Source organism: Numenius arquata, chromosome 6 (assembly GCF_964106895.1).
Source record: "Numenius arquata chromosome 6, bNumArq3.hap1.1, whole genome shotgun sequence".
Lineage (NCBI taxonomy): Eukaryota > Metazoa > Chordata > Aves > Charadriiformes > Scolopacidae > Numenius > Numenius arquata.
The window spans coordinates 68656100-68672450 of NC_133581.1; the positions used below are offsets into that span (position 1 = coordinate 68656100).

General features: G+C 46.5%; 1 protein-coding gene across 1 annotated transcript in view; it reads left to right on the forward strand.

Moving 5' to 3' along the window:
* Positions 1–16351, forward strand: part of MDGA2 (MAM domain containing glycosylphosphatidylinositol anchor 2) — a 361261-nt gene that overhangs the window by 110879 nt on the left and 234031 nt on the right. The window contains exons 3-4 of the mRNA XM_074149599.1: positions 2597–2648; positions 8281–8420. Of these exons, the coding sequence (XP_074005700.1) occupies positions 2597–2648; positions 8281–8420 (192 nt within the window). The remainder of the gene's footprint in view (positions 1–2596; positions 2649–8280; positions 8421–16351) is intronic.

Sequence of the window (16351 nt, forward strand, 5' to 3'; positions counted from 1 at the left end):
GCTCAAAGAGCAGTTCGGGGGAAAAAGATGGAGTGTGGGAAGGTTTCCCTCTTCTCTTTACAATCCCCCCCCAAATCAGTGCCATCCTGGAAAGATGCCATATTTGTTGCGTGCAAAGGATGGATCAACCTGGCGTGTTGTGAACTAACCAAGAAAGTCACAGCAGTGTCATTTTTCTGAGTGCACTGAAGGAAGAGGCTGGGAAATTTAGAAGTACTAATTGCAGAGGCCACTATTTTAATACAGAAAGCATGGAATATGTGTTTTGGAGTGGGAGGTACCTGTGTTGTCCTCAGATTTCTTTTGGGAGGGTAACGTGGCAGCCAAAATCTGTAAATCTTATTAGAGCGTGAGCACGCTCATGGTCCAACAGCGCGGAGAAGAGCAGTCTGTCTCCTGGAATTGAATTAGCTGACCTTTTGATGGCTGAAAGAGCGAGCAAGAGGTAAGTCAGGAGATAAATTCCTGCAAGAGCATCGAGGAAATTATTCTTAATTCTTTGCCTTGGCAGGGAGACACGATCGTGACCCAGCAGTGGCGGTTGCATTTGGTAGCCCTTTGCTCCTGGGCAAACGGCAGCGGAGACGGAATCGCAGCGAGGTCTCTCTGGTGGCTCAACTGAGGTAGAAAGAGGCAGAGTTAGTACAAGAAATGCGTATGCATCAGGAAAAAGGTTTTCTTTGAGGCGTGATGATATGTCTGATATTCCAGGACAATCCACAAAAATCCTTAAGGAAAATAAAAATGCACTGACATCAGTTAATTCCCTGTATAGAAGAAGGAGCCTGGCTTTAACTCATACCTACGGAAATACCTGTGGTGGTTGGGAAGTCTTTCAAAGCTGGGCTGTCCCACTTGGGTGGACGTGGTGGCTGTCATGGCAGGCTGAGCAGAGAAGAGGCTGAAATGCCAACAGGGTTGCTTTGGGTCTTCCCTGGCTCATTTGGGTCTTTTCAGTTCATTTGTGAAGAGAGCAGCTTTGCTCCCCAGCTTTGCTTTGCAATGCTAAACAAAGGAGGAGAAATGTTTAAGGACAAATAAACACTGAGAACAAATAAGTATTGAGTTGTTGAATGGTTAGAGCTTACTAGAAACTAATTTTTTGTTGTTTTTAGGAACTATTTCCTTCTGAGTTTCATAGAAAACTCACATTAAAAGAGCTTTTTGCAAAGGATGCTCTACACTTGTGCTCCCATAACTGCAGGCTGAGACAGCACCAGTTAGATCGGAAACCATCTGCTTTGGGGCTGCTGCCAGGCAAGGAGAGCCTCAGAGTTACAGTTCCTCGCAAATCATCTCTGGCCACAGTTATTTGCTGGTGAAAAATTCCACTTGCACAGAGGTGCGGTCGAGACCTTGTTGGAAAACAATGGTGAGAGAAGTAAACTCTGGACAATATCAGAACTCGGGTTCTGTAGTTAATTCCTTTAATCTGAGTGATGAGAAGACCTTCATGGTTTGTGGAACTTGCAGGATTACTTAAAATGTAATTAAAAATTTTATATATATATATATGTATGAAATAGGAGACCTGTAATCATTCTGCTGGAAAATGTAGAATGTATTTGTCATGAATAAAATGCGTCTTCTCCTCCAGGAAAATACATACCCCAATCCTTCAGCAGATTCCAGGCAGGACAAATCCCTGTGTGTGTACAGAACTCCCTGGAGAACCAGGTGTTCTCCAGACCAATCTCTGCTCGGCCACTCCCTGGTCTCTGTGTATGCATGTGGCTGTGGTGTCCTTCTGCCACATGGCCCTGATGAAAGGGACAGGGACACTAGAGCAGATGTAGGTTCAAGAGCAGAAGCACTTACTCCCACTTTACTCATCAACTCTCCCTGTATTTCTAAAGAGAAAATTTATAGTATTTCCAGATGAGTTTGCAACTCTTGAGTGAAGTTTTCCCGTGCTCATATTAGCTCTTAATTCTCCTAATTGCAAATGAAGTGACTGGGAATCTCAGTGGTATTGCCATGATGAATGCACTGCCCCGTGGCGATAGTTCCCATCAGCGCAGTGTTTAGAGTATTTTTGTGTAGGTGATGTGGGATTTGTGATGTCCTTTTCCAACTGGAGGTTAGGTGACATTCAGTCCACTAGCAAATTTATTATCGGACCAGCTTTTTAGAATTTTTTCGGAAATTTAGTATTCTTTGGGGGAAGTGGGGAATGAGAAATGTTATATGACTAGTTTTTATTAAATACATATTCAGGGTATTGATTTACATTCATCATTTCGAGTCCCAGCTGAGACAAATGCTAAGTACCTAATAAAGGAAGCCTTTGGCTAGAGACTGTGCGATGGGGACCTGCGCGAGGGGCTTGCCCTTATAAAGGCCATTAGAAATCAGTTGTGACATTCCTGGTTCAACCCATATCCTGCAAAGCGCTTCTGAGCAAGCCCAGGTCTTCTTGTGGAAATTTTTAAATTATTACATTTGGTTAAAACTCTTTAATATCTTAATTTTGGTGTTTCTTTTTATTTTTTTATATTTTCTTTTTTAAATCGCATTATGGTCATATGTTACTTAGCCTTAATAAGTAAGTGATAGCAGGAAAAGGTCCATCGTTTAAAAGGATCCTGTGTATCAGTGCGAAATATTTCCTGCCTACATTTCCCTTTATGCACGTGGTGGCATCTACTGTGTACTCCCCTCTGACCTTACCCACCAGACGACCAAGAGAAGAACGAAGTCAACTTTCTTCCCCCTTCTTTGGACTGATTTTTGCCACGTTGCTTGATATTTGCCCGTATCTTTGTGACTTAAACTGCGGTTCCGGAGCTCGGGAAGCCTCCTTGATTGATAGCACTAACACGAGAAGGCACCGAGCTAATTAAATCATGCCGCTGCTTCCCAACACTACTGTCACAGCCTGACCTAATTCTGACACTACAAAGCTTATCAGCAGAGTATCTATTCAGTTAGGGGAACCATAATGCTGTTTCTAGGAACAGATAGATTTATTTAATTTTTTTCTCCCCTTTACAAGTCATTACACTGCTGTTTATTGTTCCTCCTGCTGGGCAAGTATTAAAAACTTATGATCTACGGCATATGGTTGCTGTCAGTCGGTATCTGTGTCTGGAATGGTGGGTATGCTCCAGTTCAGAGAGGGATGGGGAAAAGGCCATGATAATGCTTCAGAGGTGAATCATAGAATGGCTTGGGTTGGAAGGGACCTTAAAGACCATCCAGTTCCAGCCTCCTGCCCTTTCCCCCTTGTCCTATGGCTCCTCTCCCTGATCAAGAGTCCCTCCTCATCTCTCCTGTAGGCCCCCTTCAGGTACTGGAAGGCCATTATAAGGTCTCCCTGGAGCCTTCTCTTCTCCAGGCTGAACCCCCCCAACTCTCTCAGCCTGTCCTCATAGGAGAGGTGCTCCAGCCCTCACAGCATCTTTGCGGCCCTCTGATGAACATGGGCTGAGACCCTTGTCTCTTTTAAGGTCTTCTTTCTTATTTAAAGTAATTTGGAGTAATAAAGTGGTCACTTGGACCTCATGAGCTGGCATAATCTTGCTCTCCTGCTAATTGCAGTGAGCTGCTGGAGGTCCTCTGAAGCTGGCAGGGACCTCGTTTGGTGCTGGTGAAGCACAAGAGCAAACTCTTGCAAGGGTTTTGTGCTGCTTCTTTGCTGGTTTGGGTCTGGTGCATCCAAGTCCAGGCACATAGATCCAGGATGAATCAATAGATACTGAAAAGATGGAGGTTCTGGGCACATGTGGAAAAGGAGGAGGAGAAAGGCTTCACCTTCCAACTGTCACTGGAAGACCGAGAAGCTGAGGATGGTTTGTGTGGAGGTTCAACCCTCTTATAAAAAAAAAAAAAAATCAGTTGTGCTTCGATCTGTCTTTAATTTAATGGTGTTATAAAGTCACATGTGAACAAATATCTCATGCTCTAGAAAGTTTTGAGATTAACTTTGAAATGTTGAATTAAATACTTTGTCGATTCTTCATGTCTTCTGTTTTGAGCCATTAGGAAAGAGTGCAATCACAATCACACAGTATAAAATATTTTTTCAATAAGAGGTGAAATGATCATTTATTAATAAGATTACAGCAGTTGAGCTTTTTTAGAAAAATACCAATTATTGTAAAAGTTGTGATTAAGGTCAGGAGAGTTTCCAGCACGTTGATCCAGACAGGCAGGCTGGAGACCACTAGTTGTCTGAGGTTTCTTCTTCACGCCAGAGCTCCAAAAATGTACCGTAAGACATGAAGCATCTCCTTTCTGAGTTCTACACGAACTCTCACTTGTTTACCTGTTTTTTCGCTTTTTCTGGGTGACCAGCTTGGTTTGAAAAAACAAAGTAACACAACCCTTTTTTTTTCTACTTACTTCTGCACAGCTTTGGAAAATAAATTTTATTCTGCGTGTTTCCTTCGAAGTTACTTATCATTCACCGCAGCCTCTCGTGTGTCCTTTGTCCTTTTTTTATTACATCTGTCTAGATACCTGCATACATATTCAACTTCGGACATTTCTAATTTTGCCTTCACGGAAATTTTTATGACTCTTTTCCCTCCCCTCCCCAGGTCTGTAGTGTCTGGGGAACTTGTTGCAAGTTGAAAGCTGATCTCTCGTGTAGGCGTGTTTGCGTGTACAAGAGACAGGGAAGGGAAATAAATTGAAATTGCTGGGAAAGAGCAGCCAATAAAGGGGACCGATGCAGCATCAATATGTAACGAGATGCGGTGAAAGGTCAGGCTGGCACCATTTTTCATTTGAAGAAAGAAATCTCGTGGCCCATGAGATTCTTTGCAGCAGAAGCTTGGTGGGGTTGGTCTTGGTTTTGAGGCTATAGCTTTTCCTTCTGACCCGACACTTTCCTTGCGTGTTGCTGGGAACGGCACCACGATGGATTCCTTCATGCAGTATTTACTGTCTATAGTCATAGGACAAATTCTTCCCAAACGCCACAAACAAAATAAATGCCAAGTATATATTACTGTAATGTCTCGCCTGGTATTAAATCCTTGGAGGCATATTTCAGAAGCAGCTGTAATGGGTATTCCTGCAGCAGAGAGGGAGGTGACATTTCATAATTACGCAATATCTTCTGAACCATGAGACTTTAAAACTTAAAGAAGTAAGAGTATTTTTTTTTTATTTTCCTTTATTCGTTTGATCTTCTCTTAAAGCAGTGTATTCTTTCGCCATAATAATACACAGGGGGGTATTTTTTCTTTTCTGTATCACCTTCCCAGACCTAATGGGTATGGAGCAGTGGCATAGACGTGAAAATGAAGGACACTTCAAGTGTAATTTGAAGTTTTATGAATATAATATGAATGTAAATGTAATATTAATGTAATAAGGATTTAAAAGGCAGCAGGATGTTGGCATAATGTTGCTGACTCTTCTAATTTTACCAGAAGTCTCCTGATCTGTGCTGAACCTTGTTTTACCTTTCTGCTCTGTGGTTCTGCCTTAGCATTTCAGTATTTTATTATTTGTACTGTGGGAGATGCTGGAAGCCCCAGTGGTGGCCCAGAGCCCCGTTGTACAGCGGCTGAGCATGGCAAGACAAGGGAGATGCTCCGTGTCCCACAAAGTTGAACTCTTGAGGTGTGCGAAAGGGGAGCAGCTCTCCTTGCCCAGGGAATGCCGCAGTACACTGAGCTTTAATGCTGCTGCTCTATTTAGAAAAACATAATAATTAAGAATCAACAGTTTCTTTCAAGATGTGACACATGAGACTGACTCCTAGATAAGGACATCTCTGTCCTTGGAGGAGGGACAGTTAGCTTCATGGGAAGAGCAGCCTGGAATGATGCTACTAAGGGAAGGATAGTTTTGAGTTGTTCAGCCTGGAGAAGAGAAGGCTCCAGGGAGACCTTAGAGCCCCTTCCAGTCCCTACAGGGGCTCCAGGAAAGCTGGGGAGGGACTCTGGATCAGGGAGGGGAGCCACAGGATGAGGGGGAAAGGGCAGGAGGCTGGAACTGGATGATCTTTAAGGTCCCTTCCAACCCAAACTATGATTCACCTCTGAAGGATGAGGGGGAAGGGTTTTAAACTCAAAGAGGGGAGATTGAGATGAGATATTGGTAAGAAATTCTTTGCTGTGGGGGTGGTGAGACCCTGGCCCAGGTTGCCCAGAGAAGCTGTGGCTGCCCCATCCCTGGAAGGGTTCAAGGCCAGGTTGGACAGGGCTCTGAGCAACCTGTTCTGGTGGGAGGTGTCCCTGCCCAGGGCAGGGGTTTGGAACTGGATGAACTTTAAGGTCCCTTCCTACCTAAACCATCCTATGATTCTAAAGCTGGGGCACCTGCTGTGTAGGGAGGCAGGTGGAGATACTTGTCTGACTAAATGTGTCCACTGTGTATATTCAGTCCTTGCGCTGTACTTGGAAATAACTGATGCTAGGGAGCAGTTTTTGCTGGATTATAAAACTGCCAAGAGCAGGGATGCATCAGTCATTAACCTGTACTCACCTTCTCTAAATGGGTGCTGCCAGCGAAGGAGTGGAAGGGGGGAGCTGATGGGTCTTTGAAACTTCGTGCGTGGTGGCTTGAGGAGCAGAGCTCACTGGAGGATCTGCTGGAGCTGCTGGGCCGCTCCTGCCTGATGGGGAGGCTGTGAGTGCAGGGGGGGCTGTTTACTCTTGTGCCCACATGGTTAGTCTTGAGTGGCCCCACCAAGCTGTTGTGTCTGCTGATCTGATGGTCTTCTGGACCTGTATCACACCAGTAATGAAGGAAACATCCATCCCCTGCACAAGCTCTTCTGCCTGCTCCATGCTCAGAGAGGCTTCACTGAGGACTGGTTTCTTGAGGTTAACTGAAGAGGTTACCCTAGGCCGAGCACATTGAAAAATGATCTAAATATAGTAGACTGAGATGGACGGGGCGATGCAAGGTAGCTGGGAATATCAGTCTTAGTCATTACAGCCTGAAATAATTGTTCTCTTCCTATTCATTTAGTTGACCTGACACTCTCCTGCTCAGGGTTCTTTGCTTGAGTCTCATTTTCTTCACCCTCTGAAGGGTGAGGGTCAGAAATTTGGATTATTAGCAGGCTGGTATCCAGCGTAGGCATTGGGCAGCACTTGGTACCACAAGGGCTGCGTCAGCTGGGAGCCTTCTGTGGGTTGGACCAGTAATGAGAAGGTGGTGAGGAGGTTCTGCAGGGGTGCCAGAGAGAGACAGACCAGGAATCCCACGTGGGTGTTAGCCAAAAAATTGCGAATTGATCAAAGAAGCCGTAGACGGGTGCGAGAGGGAGGTGATGTGCAGCACAGAGCCACAGAAATGGGGCTGTGGACGTGGGTGGGTGGTTGCTGCTGGTGGAAGGGATGAAGGGGAGATCACACGGATGCTTTCCCAGCACCACATGGCTCTTGCCCATGGGAAATGGGGCTGGGAGCTCTAGGGCTTTGAGTCCTGTTGGGCTCAGCTCTAATTGTTCTGCTTTCTGGTTGGGACTTAGGACTTTGATTAGGATTTTAAAGTTTATCCACTTTTGCTGAATAGGAGCTGCACACTTTTGAGCAGAGAGGGTGAAATACTGGATCTTTATAAGTCACGAGAATTACCCTTTATCTCATTTGCTGTGTAGTTTATGTTACTTTATTTGTCAGTAGGACTCTAACTCAACTCAAACTCAACTCAAAGAAACAAAGAAAAATCATAGAGCCAGGAGCGTTCTTTGGAGACTTGTTGAAACAGAGCAGTAATTTGTATTTGTGGTATTAGCAACAACATTGCAGTTTTCCTACATGTACAACATGTAAAACGGCGTAACAGCTTGTACTTCAGGTTGCATAGACAAGAAAATTAAAGTAAGGTTTCTGCTTGAACTTAACCCCGTGGTCCAAATCCTGATCCCTCTGACTGTGACAGGATTTGGGTATCGACGTTCAAAGGCAGCAGCATCCGTCGCGCTGTTTCTCCGGCTTAATTTTAATGGTTTAATTGAGGCTTCTCATTTGCATAACGAGTGTGATAATGCGTTTAGAAAGATATATAATAAAAAAGAACAATAACGCGGAGTTGATTTGGAAACGGAAACAGAAATAACTGGAATGCAAATGAGCTTGCGGTGGTTTTGTGCCAGGGGATTGGTGGGCATTAATAAATACCGTGGAAATCTCTTCTGGAGCCGAGGGTACGTGTGTTGAGTAAGCACAGGAGTATTTTCCGTGGGGAAAATGCTCAGGTGCAGCCTGGATCTTCCATCTAGGGGTAGGTGAGGGTGCCTGGAGGGGGGTCTGAACAAGCCCCTGGGGATGCGGGAGATGATGCTCACCTGGTCTCTCTCTCTGGGTCTTGCAGCCCCCCCCACCGTGCGGATCGTGCACTCGGGCCTGGCCTGCAACATCGAGGAGGAACGCTACTCGGAGAGGGTCTACACCATCCGCGAGGGCGAGACGCTGGAGCTGACCTGCTTGGTCACCGGCCATCCTCGGCCACAGGTGAGCCCCCGCCGTGCCCGCTGGTCACCCCACCTTCCCTCGGCCCTGTCTGTCTCTGAGTCTTCTTGGGTTGGTTCCATCTTCTGCAAAGGACTAGACTGGTGCAGGGTGGTAGAGATGGGGGGAATTGTCCCGGCTGTTGGTTTGGTATTGGGATGTTGCAGAAGAAACATCAACAGTGGAAAAGTTTATGACTCTTTTCGAATGACTGTCCAGGAGTGTGACATTAAAATCGGCGTGTTAATATTGAACTTTAACATGAGGTCCTGATACGTGAGTGTTTGAGGTCCACGGAGGTTGGTAGAAGGAAAGGAAGAACAAATATGAGGAGGCTGAATGTGGACAGTAGGCACCAGAGTGAACAGCTGGAGAGGAGGCACAGGAGGGCTTGGGGGAGTCGTTGGTTTTGGATGTCATTGGAACCACAGTGTTGCAGCCCTGCAGAAAACAAAACAAAAAAACCCAGAAAGAAACTATACTTTTCCAAGTGTAACTCTATTTTACAGCATCAAAGTCTTGCCAGCCTGGGCTGCCGCTGCCCTGCTGCGTCCCCCTGTCACCCCCCTGCCTTTGCCCAGGGTACCCCGTTAACAGGGTATTTCAGATCAGGACCTTTTAAGACCTGGAAAAGTGCAATGCTTTGTTCTCCACCTGCTCTGCTTTTCCTTTTCCATCTTTCCCTTGGTTCTTTGAGCCAGCCCCGCTCTCTGTTCCCTCTCCTGCCACTTTGCCTTCTGCTGCGTCCCCTTCTCTTGCTCTGCAGGGTACCGAGAGCTGCGGGTGCATCTGTGTGAGCAGAGATAACCACGTGTCGTACAGATTTGTATGAGGTTTTGAACACTAGACTGCCTTGCAAGGATTTTCTTGGAAAGGCGATGAATTAAAGACCTCCCTCTTGCGATGGCATGGGACAGGAGGGAGCTGTGAAGCGCAGTTGGCCGGGGTGGGAGCTGGGGAGACGGGATGCACCGGAGGGCTCCAGTCTGCAGACGAGTGATGTTCCTCTAGGAAGGAGAGATGTGCTGATTCTCTGCCCTTTATTCCAGAGCTGTTCCGAGTTTAATGAGAAGATTTGACAATAAAGAAGTTGAAGTTTAGCCTGTGCTGGTTCCAGGGAAGGCGTAGGTCAGGCTGTGTCGTAGAAAACTCTACTTTAACTGCGCACAGTTGCACTCTCTCAGCTGCAGTCACACATTAAAGCCATGGTATAAAACAAGCCATTTTTCTTTTAAATTAAGTGATCTCTGTCTAGTCTTTGCCAGATGAAGAAGAAAAAAGCCCTAAAAAAATATGAAAGGAAAAAAGAAAGGCTGGGCCAAGCGTCCACATGTTTTGATAACACCCCAAAATGAGAGCAGTTTTCAAATCAGTGCTGCTGTTATGAAGTTTAATTTGTGGTGTCCCACAAGGTATGAGATGTATTTATTGTCCCGCTCTTGTATTCTTTCCCGTGGCTGGTTGTCCTCTTCGCTCCAACATTGCCCATGCTGTGGGATGTTGGTGGCTCATGGAATGTTGTCAGGGGAGATGATGGGGAGATGTTGGTGGCTCCTGGTTGGAAGAGCCAAGTGGGAGACTTTGGATTGATACAGACCTTGCTCACAAAATTTGATGATAATGTTTTAACTGAAGCATGGAGGGAGCACTTCCCACCTTGAGGACACCCTGCTGCTTTTCAGGGCTTTTTTTTAGGGTGGTATTAAAATTATGATGCTGTTCAGCATGGGGGAGACGGGATCTGCCCCAGGCTGGCTGCCTTTTCCAGCCACCTCCCTGAAACAAGTCCACGTTTCTCGGTGCCTGTTAGTAAAGTTGGATTCATTCCGCCTTCCTAAACTTTTCTCATCCACGCTTATTTAACAACTTTTAAGATCCAAAGCAGCAGGTTTTGGCACGGCTATGCATTTGGGTGGAGACAAGTAGGACATACGTGCGGGCAGAAAAGAGCAGGGTGAAGGTAGACTGATGCTTCCAGTGGGTCTTCCTTGGAGAATGGTTCTTTCTCAAACCATCTCCTCCATCTGCTCCGGCAAAGGTGTGAGGTTTGCTGGAGCTGAAATCAAAGATCCCTCTCAAACCTGCTGCCCTGGAGGCTTGAGGCAGCTTCAAAGCGAGTGGGGCTGGTATCCATCAGGAAACACTTTGGACCACTTATAAAAGGTGCTGTCTCGAGCAGTAACAAAGCTTATGATGCTGCTGAATCAAAAGAAAATAAAGTCTGTTCAACCAACACGTCTCCTCAAGAAAGCAACCACACAGCTGCTTTTTTTTCATAAAAACCTCAATTTTCTCATCTGGGATTCAGGATGGAAAATTGATTTCTCTTAATTTTACCTGTTTATAGAATTTCTTTGTCAGCTGGCACCTCGGTCTGCTCTCACGCTCGCTCTCATATTACAGTGCTCTGAGACTCAAAGTAGTTTTTGCAGATTAATTGCCTGAGAGCAGGGGGTAGTTTTGGTGGTCTCAGATGGGTGATTTCGGAGCAGAATACAGGAGGCTTGACAGGGCTGTGTTTGAACATTAACCTTTTTATCACCTTCCTATTAAATTTCCATTCAAATTTAATGCTCCAGAAAGCAAGGAAAAGAGGCTAAGACACCATAGCTCTTGCATTGCCACGTTGCCATGAAACTCCATGGGAGCTGCAGACCCTTGGACTCGTTGCCCATGAAATTTGGCTTCTCTTAAGCAAGACTTAAAGGATTTCTTCCTAATATCTCATCTGCTTTGAGGGTGGTGAGACCCTGGCCCGGGTTGACCAGAGAAGCTGTGGCTCCCCCATCCCTGGAGGGGTTCAAGGCCAGGTTGGATGGGGCTTGGAGCAACCTGGTCTGGTGGGAGGTGTCCCTGCCCAGGGCAGGGGGTGGAACAAGATAATCTTTAAGGTCCCTTCCAACCCAAATCATTCTATGATTCTAAGACTTGGTGGATCTCACCACGGTTTATGTTGCTTTTCTCAGTGGGGCTGTTGAGAAAAAGCACTGATCAGGGTCAGGTAGGAGATCAGGGTTCACGTAGAATCAGCTAGTCTTACCTGCCAGTAACTACTCTTGGGTATTTTAAATACAGATAGTGTACGGTTTTTATTTATTTCGCTTCTTGAATGCATTCTGCTCTATGGGCCTGGTTCTTTGGGAGAGGTCTGCAGTGGGTTTCTGTTGTGACCAAGAGGCAGTGGCTACTGGAAGGGGCATTACAGCATTCATTTTTAAGCCTTCCTTTTCATACGTGCAGAATTTATATAAGAATTTGACAATATATTGTTGTTGGATTCTCATGTTCAGGCAGCCTTCAATATGAGCCGGGTTTGAGGGGAAGTGTCGGGCTGGATGCTTCCTATTCTCCTTGCAGATGGAAGTGGTGAAAATACATTTTTATTTTTCTTTTTTCTGCAGGAGACTTCCATCCACATTTTGTGGTAATTGCCAGTATTTTCTGTACTTCAATTTTTTTACTGTTTTTTTTTTTTGCACAGAAGGTTATCGTATTTGGTTTGCAAATTTTATGGAAATTATTTTCAAAATGATATTTTATTAGACCCTGGGAAGTGAGTTTATAAAATATGTAATTATGTATCTATTCTAAGAATGCTGTTCAACTTGCATGTGTTTCTCAAACTTTTTCAATTTTTATTGGCAAACACAGAAAATCCTTTTGTTCTGAATGCGGTAAGAAGTCAGCAACCCTGCACTGGGTACTTATAAAATCCCCTATTGGTGGTCACTGTAATCCCCCCTCAAAATCAGGAGTGGGCAGAAAACATGCATTAACTGAGGAGAAAATGAAGTGGTGAAAGTGTGTTTTGAGTCAGGTGGTGAGACCATCTGTCCTGTATCCTTTCTTTCAAGTGGCCTTTGCAGATGCTGGTGTGTCACGGACCTCTGCCTCGATCTCCAGATCTGTTGGTGGGATGCAGGGACCTTATAGATGCCTTCCAGTATTTGAAGGGGGTCTACAAGTAAGCTGGGGAGGGACTTTATACAAGGGCATGTAGTGATAGTATGAGGTGTAATGGTTTCAAGCTGCAAGAGGGTAGATTTAGGTGAGATACTAGATATCAGAAAAAAATTCTTTGCTGTGAGGGTGGTGAGACCCTGGCCCAGGTTGCCCAGAGAAGCTGTGGCTGCCCCATCCCTGGGAGGGGTTCAAGGCCAGGTTGGAGGGGGCTTGGAGCAACCTGGTCTGGTGGGAGGTGTCCCTGCCCAGGGCAGGGGGTTGGAATTGGATGGTCTTTAAGATCCCTTCCAACCCAAATCATTCTGTGATTGTGTTTTTGCTTCTTGGGGCTGTATCACGTTTACCTCTCCCACAACGGCAGTAACAGCGAGTAACTAAGTCACGCTGCAGTAATGACTCCCAGGAGATGCTGGCCACTGAAATACAGAGTCTGCACTGTCAGCGTTACTGCTGGCTTGAAGTCTTTGTAAGGTTTTACCAGATCACTTGGATTAATGAATTGCCATAGCCTGCTTTGTTGCGTTCTTTTTTAAAAACTCTGAGGCTGGGATATACGTACATCCCCTATTTTCTGCAGTAAACTCAAGTCTTGGCCAACTGCTGTCCTGTGCTGCTCCTCACACCTCTGCGGCAACTGGAAAAGGGACCCTTAGGGGTTCTTGCCTGAAATAAAGGTTCCTAGATGTATTGTGGAGTAGAAATGCCATGCTGGTATGGCAGCGGTTCATGGCGTGGGGGCTAGGATCTTAGCAGGAAAGTGGTGCCTCTCTGCAGGGATGCCAAGAGCACCAGTTCCTCCCGCAAACTCGTGTGCAGTCCCCATTGCATGGAGATGACAGGTGAATTTTGGGCTTCAGTCTTGACAAACGTTGTACTGGTTCATTAACGGAGCATTTGCCGCTGTTCTGCTCAGCGAGGTCCGGGAGCCAGGCGGCAGTGCTCGAGGAAAAAGATCATTCAACACATAAGGCTGGTGTTAGTAACAGGCTTTATTTAGTGTCCTCAAAGCAAACCTGTGGAAGTACCTTCTGCAAACCTTGAGTTTGGGGAACGGCATTTAAGAGTGGGTGCAAAAGCTCAAGCAGAAAGTCCTCTTCCTGATTTGCAAGCTGAGTTTGGTAATTGAGCACCTTAATAGCTCAGGGTCTGGAGCTACAGTGAATTACACCTACAAAATTAAAGTCTCTTTAAAATCATGTGCTCTACTTAACAAAGAACTTTTTTTTTTGTTTTGGGGCTAATTAGCTGCATTCACCTTTTTTTCCTGATGCTGAGCTCACAGCAGGTCTCCACAACTGTTGAGAGTCAGTTTGAAAGCCAAGTATGTAATGGTTGGTAGAGGAAACTCTCCAGTGAACTTTCCTCCTCTGGGTCCTCTTTACAGTCTCAGCCAGACAGCAGGCGGGCTTGTGCCCGACCTAGTGATGGGCTGGAGAAGATGCCAGCGCTACAGGATGGGTCAGCTTCAGAAGCTGAGCCTGGGTGAGGTTCATCAGGACCCAGCTGAACCAGCCTGGCTGTAGGGGAAATCAGGACTTCTTGTCTGATGTTTGTCTAGTCGTAGCCTTCCTGTAGGCCTAGAAGTGACTCGTGGCTTCGAGAGGTGTTTACAGGTGACCCTCAGAGTGTTGCTGTACATTGCTGTGAGTGGACGTGGTCCTCAAGGAGTCCCCTTAGGCTTTTCTATGTGCTCTGCCACCCCAGGCGCTCACCATCTTTCTTCTCAACCCTCACCATCCCATGGACCATCCCTAAGTTGAGGAGATCTTGCTCCGCTGCAGCCTCCTTTACTGTGGGACTACTGTTACCAGCACAGTGTCTGTCTGGTTTTCCTTTCTGTTACATTAAAAGCTCCCCTGGGACATAAAAAGAGAGAGGAAAAACAGTCTCTCAGGAGGCTGCAGAGGCGTCTTCCTCCTTGGTTTTGCAAGGTGGCTCCTGAATATCCAAGTTCTGTATACAGGGCACACCTACACATAAGTATTCCTTTTTGTGCATGGCAATGCCTGCAAGGGAGTGCTTGTAGATCCAAAAACTCTTCCTGGGGAGAAGGGCAGGGGTGAGACCGGAGCGAGTGTGCCTTTCTCCATAAGAGTGCCTTTGGCTTGCCCCAGGGTAGCCCAGGCTTCTGTCACAAGGGTGTGCTCATGGCTTTGAAGAACCAAAGCTGGTGGGGCTGGTGTGGGTCTGCATGCCGTGGGGCCAGGCTGCTCTGCTGCCTGGTTAGCCTTCTCCTGACACCCTGCGTGATCTGAGGCTGCCCATGGTGGGTGTCTGGGAGGAGGAATGAGTGTTTTCTTCTTCTCTTTCATGTCAGCGCTCCTGCCCGCTTCACCAAAGCGCACGTTTATGCCTTTTTTTTTTTGTCTTTCCAGGCGTTGCTTTTAACTTCTTGATCAATGAGTGTAGCTCTGTGACAGGCTGAGGACTTTCCCGGGCAGCTTGTGATCTTCTCCAAGTTGTGTCGAAGTGATGCTGCTCTATAAGGGCTTCTCTTTGAAATCCTGTCTCCTCTCACCAGCTTCCCACCACGTGCCACAAAATTATCCCTAAAATTCGTTACTGGCGGGTGGAGATAGGGAAATTCATGTATTGGGAGTGGTTGCGCTTTCAAAATGGAAACTGTTTCAAAATTTGTTTAAAATTTGTTGAGGTTTAATCAGCATCAGTGAGGCCTTTGGGGAAAATAACATAAGGCTACAGAAATTATTGAAAGGAAAGAGAATTACAAACACTTGTGTTTGCTGCTGTTCCCCTAAAGGTAGCCTCACGCCTAATTATGCAGAAAGCTCTGAGCACCCCAACACATGGTTGGGTGTCTACTCGTTATCTGTGCAGGGATGGGGTAACATTTGATGTATCCCTGCTATTCGTAATTTGCAGCATTCTTATACACGGCACTCATCACTTGATCTATTAAATGCGCCATTAGTTGCCATAGAAACTAATTTTCCTTGATTAAGTTTTTAAAATGCCACATCCATGCTCAGGTGAGGTGAACGGTGGGTGGGCAAATGCAGCCCTTACTTTCACAAATTACTGCTTTCAGGATTTTCCCCAGCGGTTTGTTTGGATATTTGAACAAAATTCTGCAAAGCCCCTTGCTGTTTGGGAATGAGGGTGACATGACGAGTTCTTCTCTGTGGCAGGCTGAGCTGAGCTCACGGTCCCTGTCACAGAATCGCAGACTGGCAGGGGTTGGAAGGCACCTCTGGAGATCATCCATTCCAACCCCCTGCCAGAGCAGGTCCACCCAGAGCAGGTTGGACAGGAACATGTCCAGGAGGGTTTTGAATGTCTCCAGAGAAGGAGACTCCACCACCTCTCTGGGCAGCCTCTTCAAGGGCTCTGCCACCCTCACAGGAAAGAAGTTTTTCCTCATGTTCAAATGGAATTTCCCATGTCCCAGTTTGTGCCTGTTGCCCCTTGTCCTGTCACCGGGCACCACTGAGAAGAGCCTGGCCCCATCCTCTTGCCACCCGCCCTTTAGATACTGATCAGCATTGATGAGGTCCCCACTCAGTCTGCTCTTCTCCAGCTGAACAGCCCCAGGTCTCTCAGCCTTTCCTCAGCAGAGAGATGCTCCAGCCCCTTGATCATCTTTGTAGCCTCTGCTGGACTCTCTCCAGTAGTTCCCAGTCCTTGAACTGGGGAGCCCAGCACTGGACCCTGGACTCCAGATGTGTCCTCACCAAGGCAGAGCAGAGAAGGAGGATGGCCACCCTCCACCTGCTGGCCACGCTCTTTTAAATACCCCCCTGGGAGACCATTGGCTTTCTTGGCCACAAGGGCACATCACTGGCTCATGGGCAACTTCTTGTCCACCAGGACTCCCAGGTCTCTGTCTGCAGAGCTGCTTTCCGATTTGCCGAGGCTGGATGTGTATCCTGCAGGACATGACCCTGCAGTGTCACCCTTCGGACCCGTCTGTTCTCCAGATATTCTCCCAGGAACTGAGCGTCGTGCTGTAC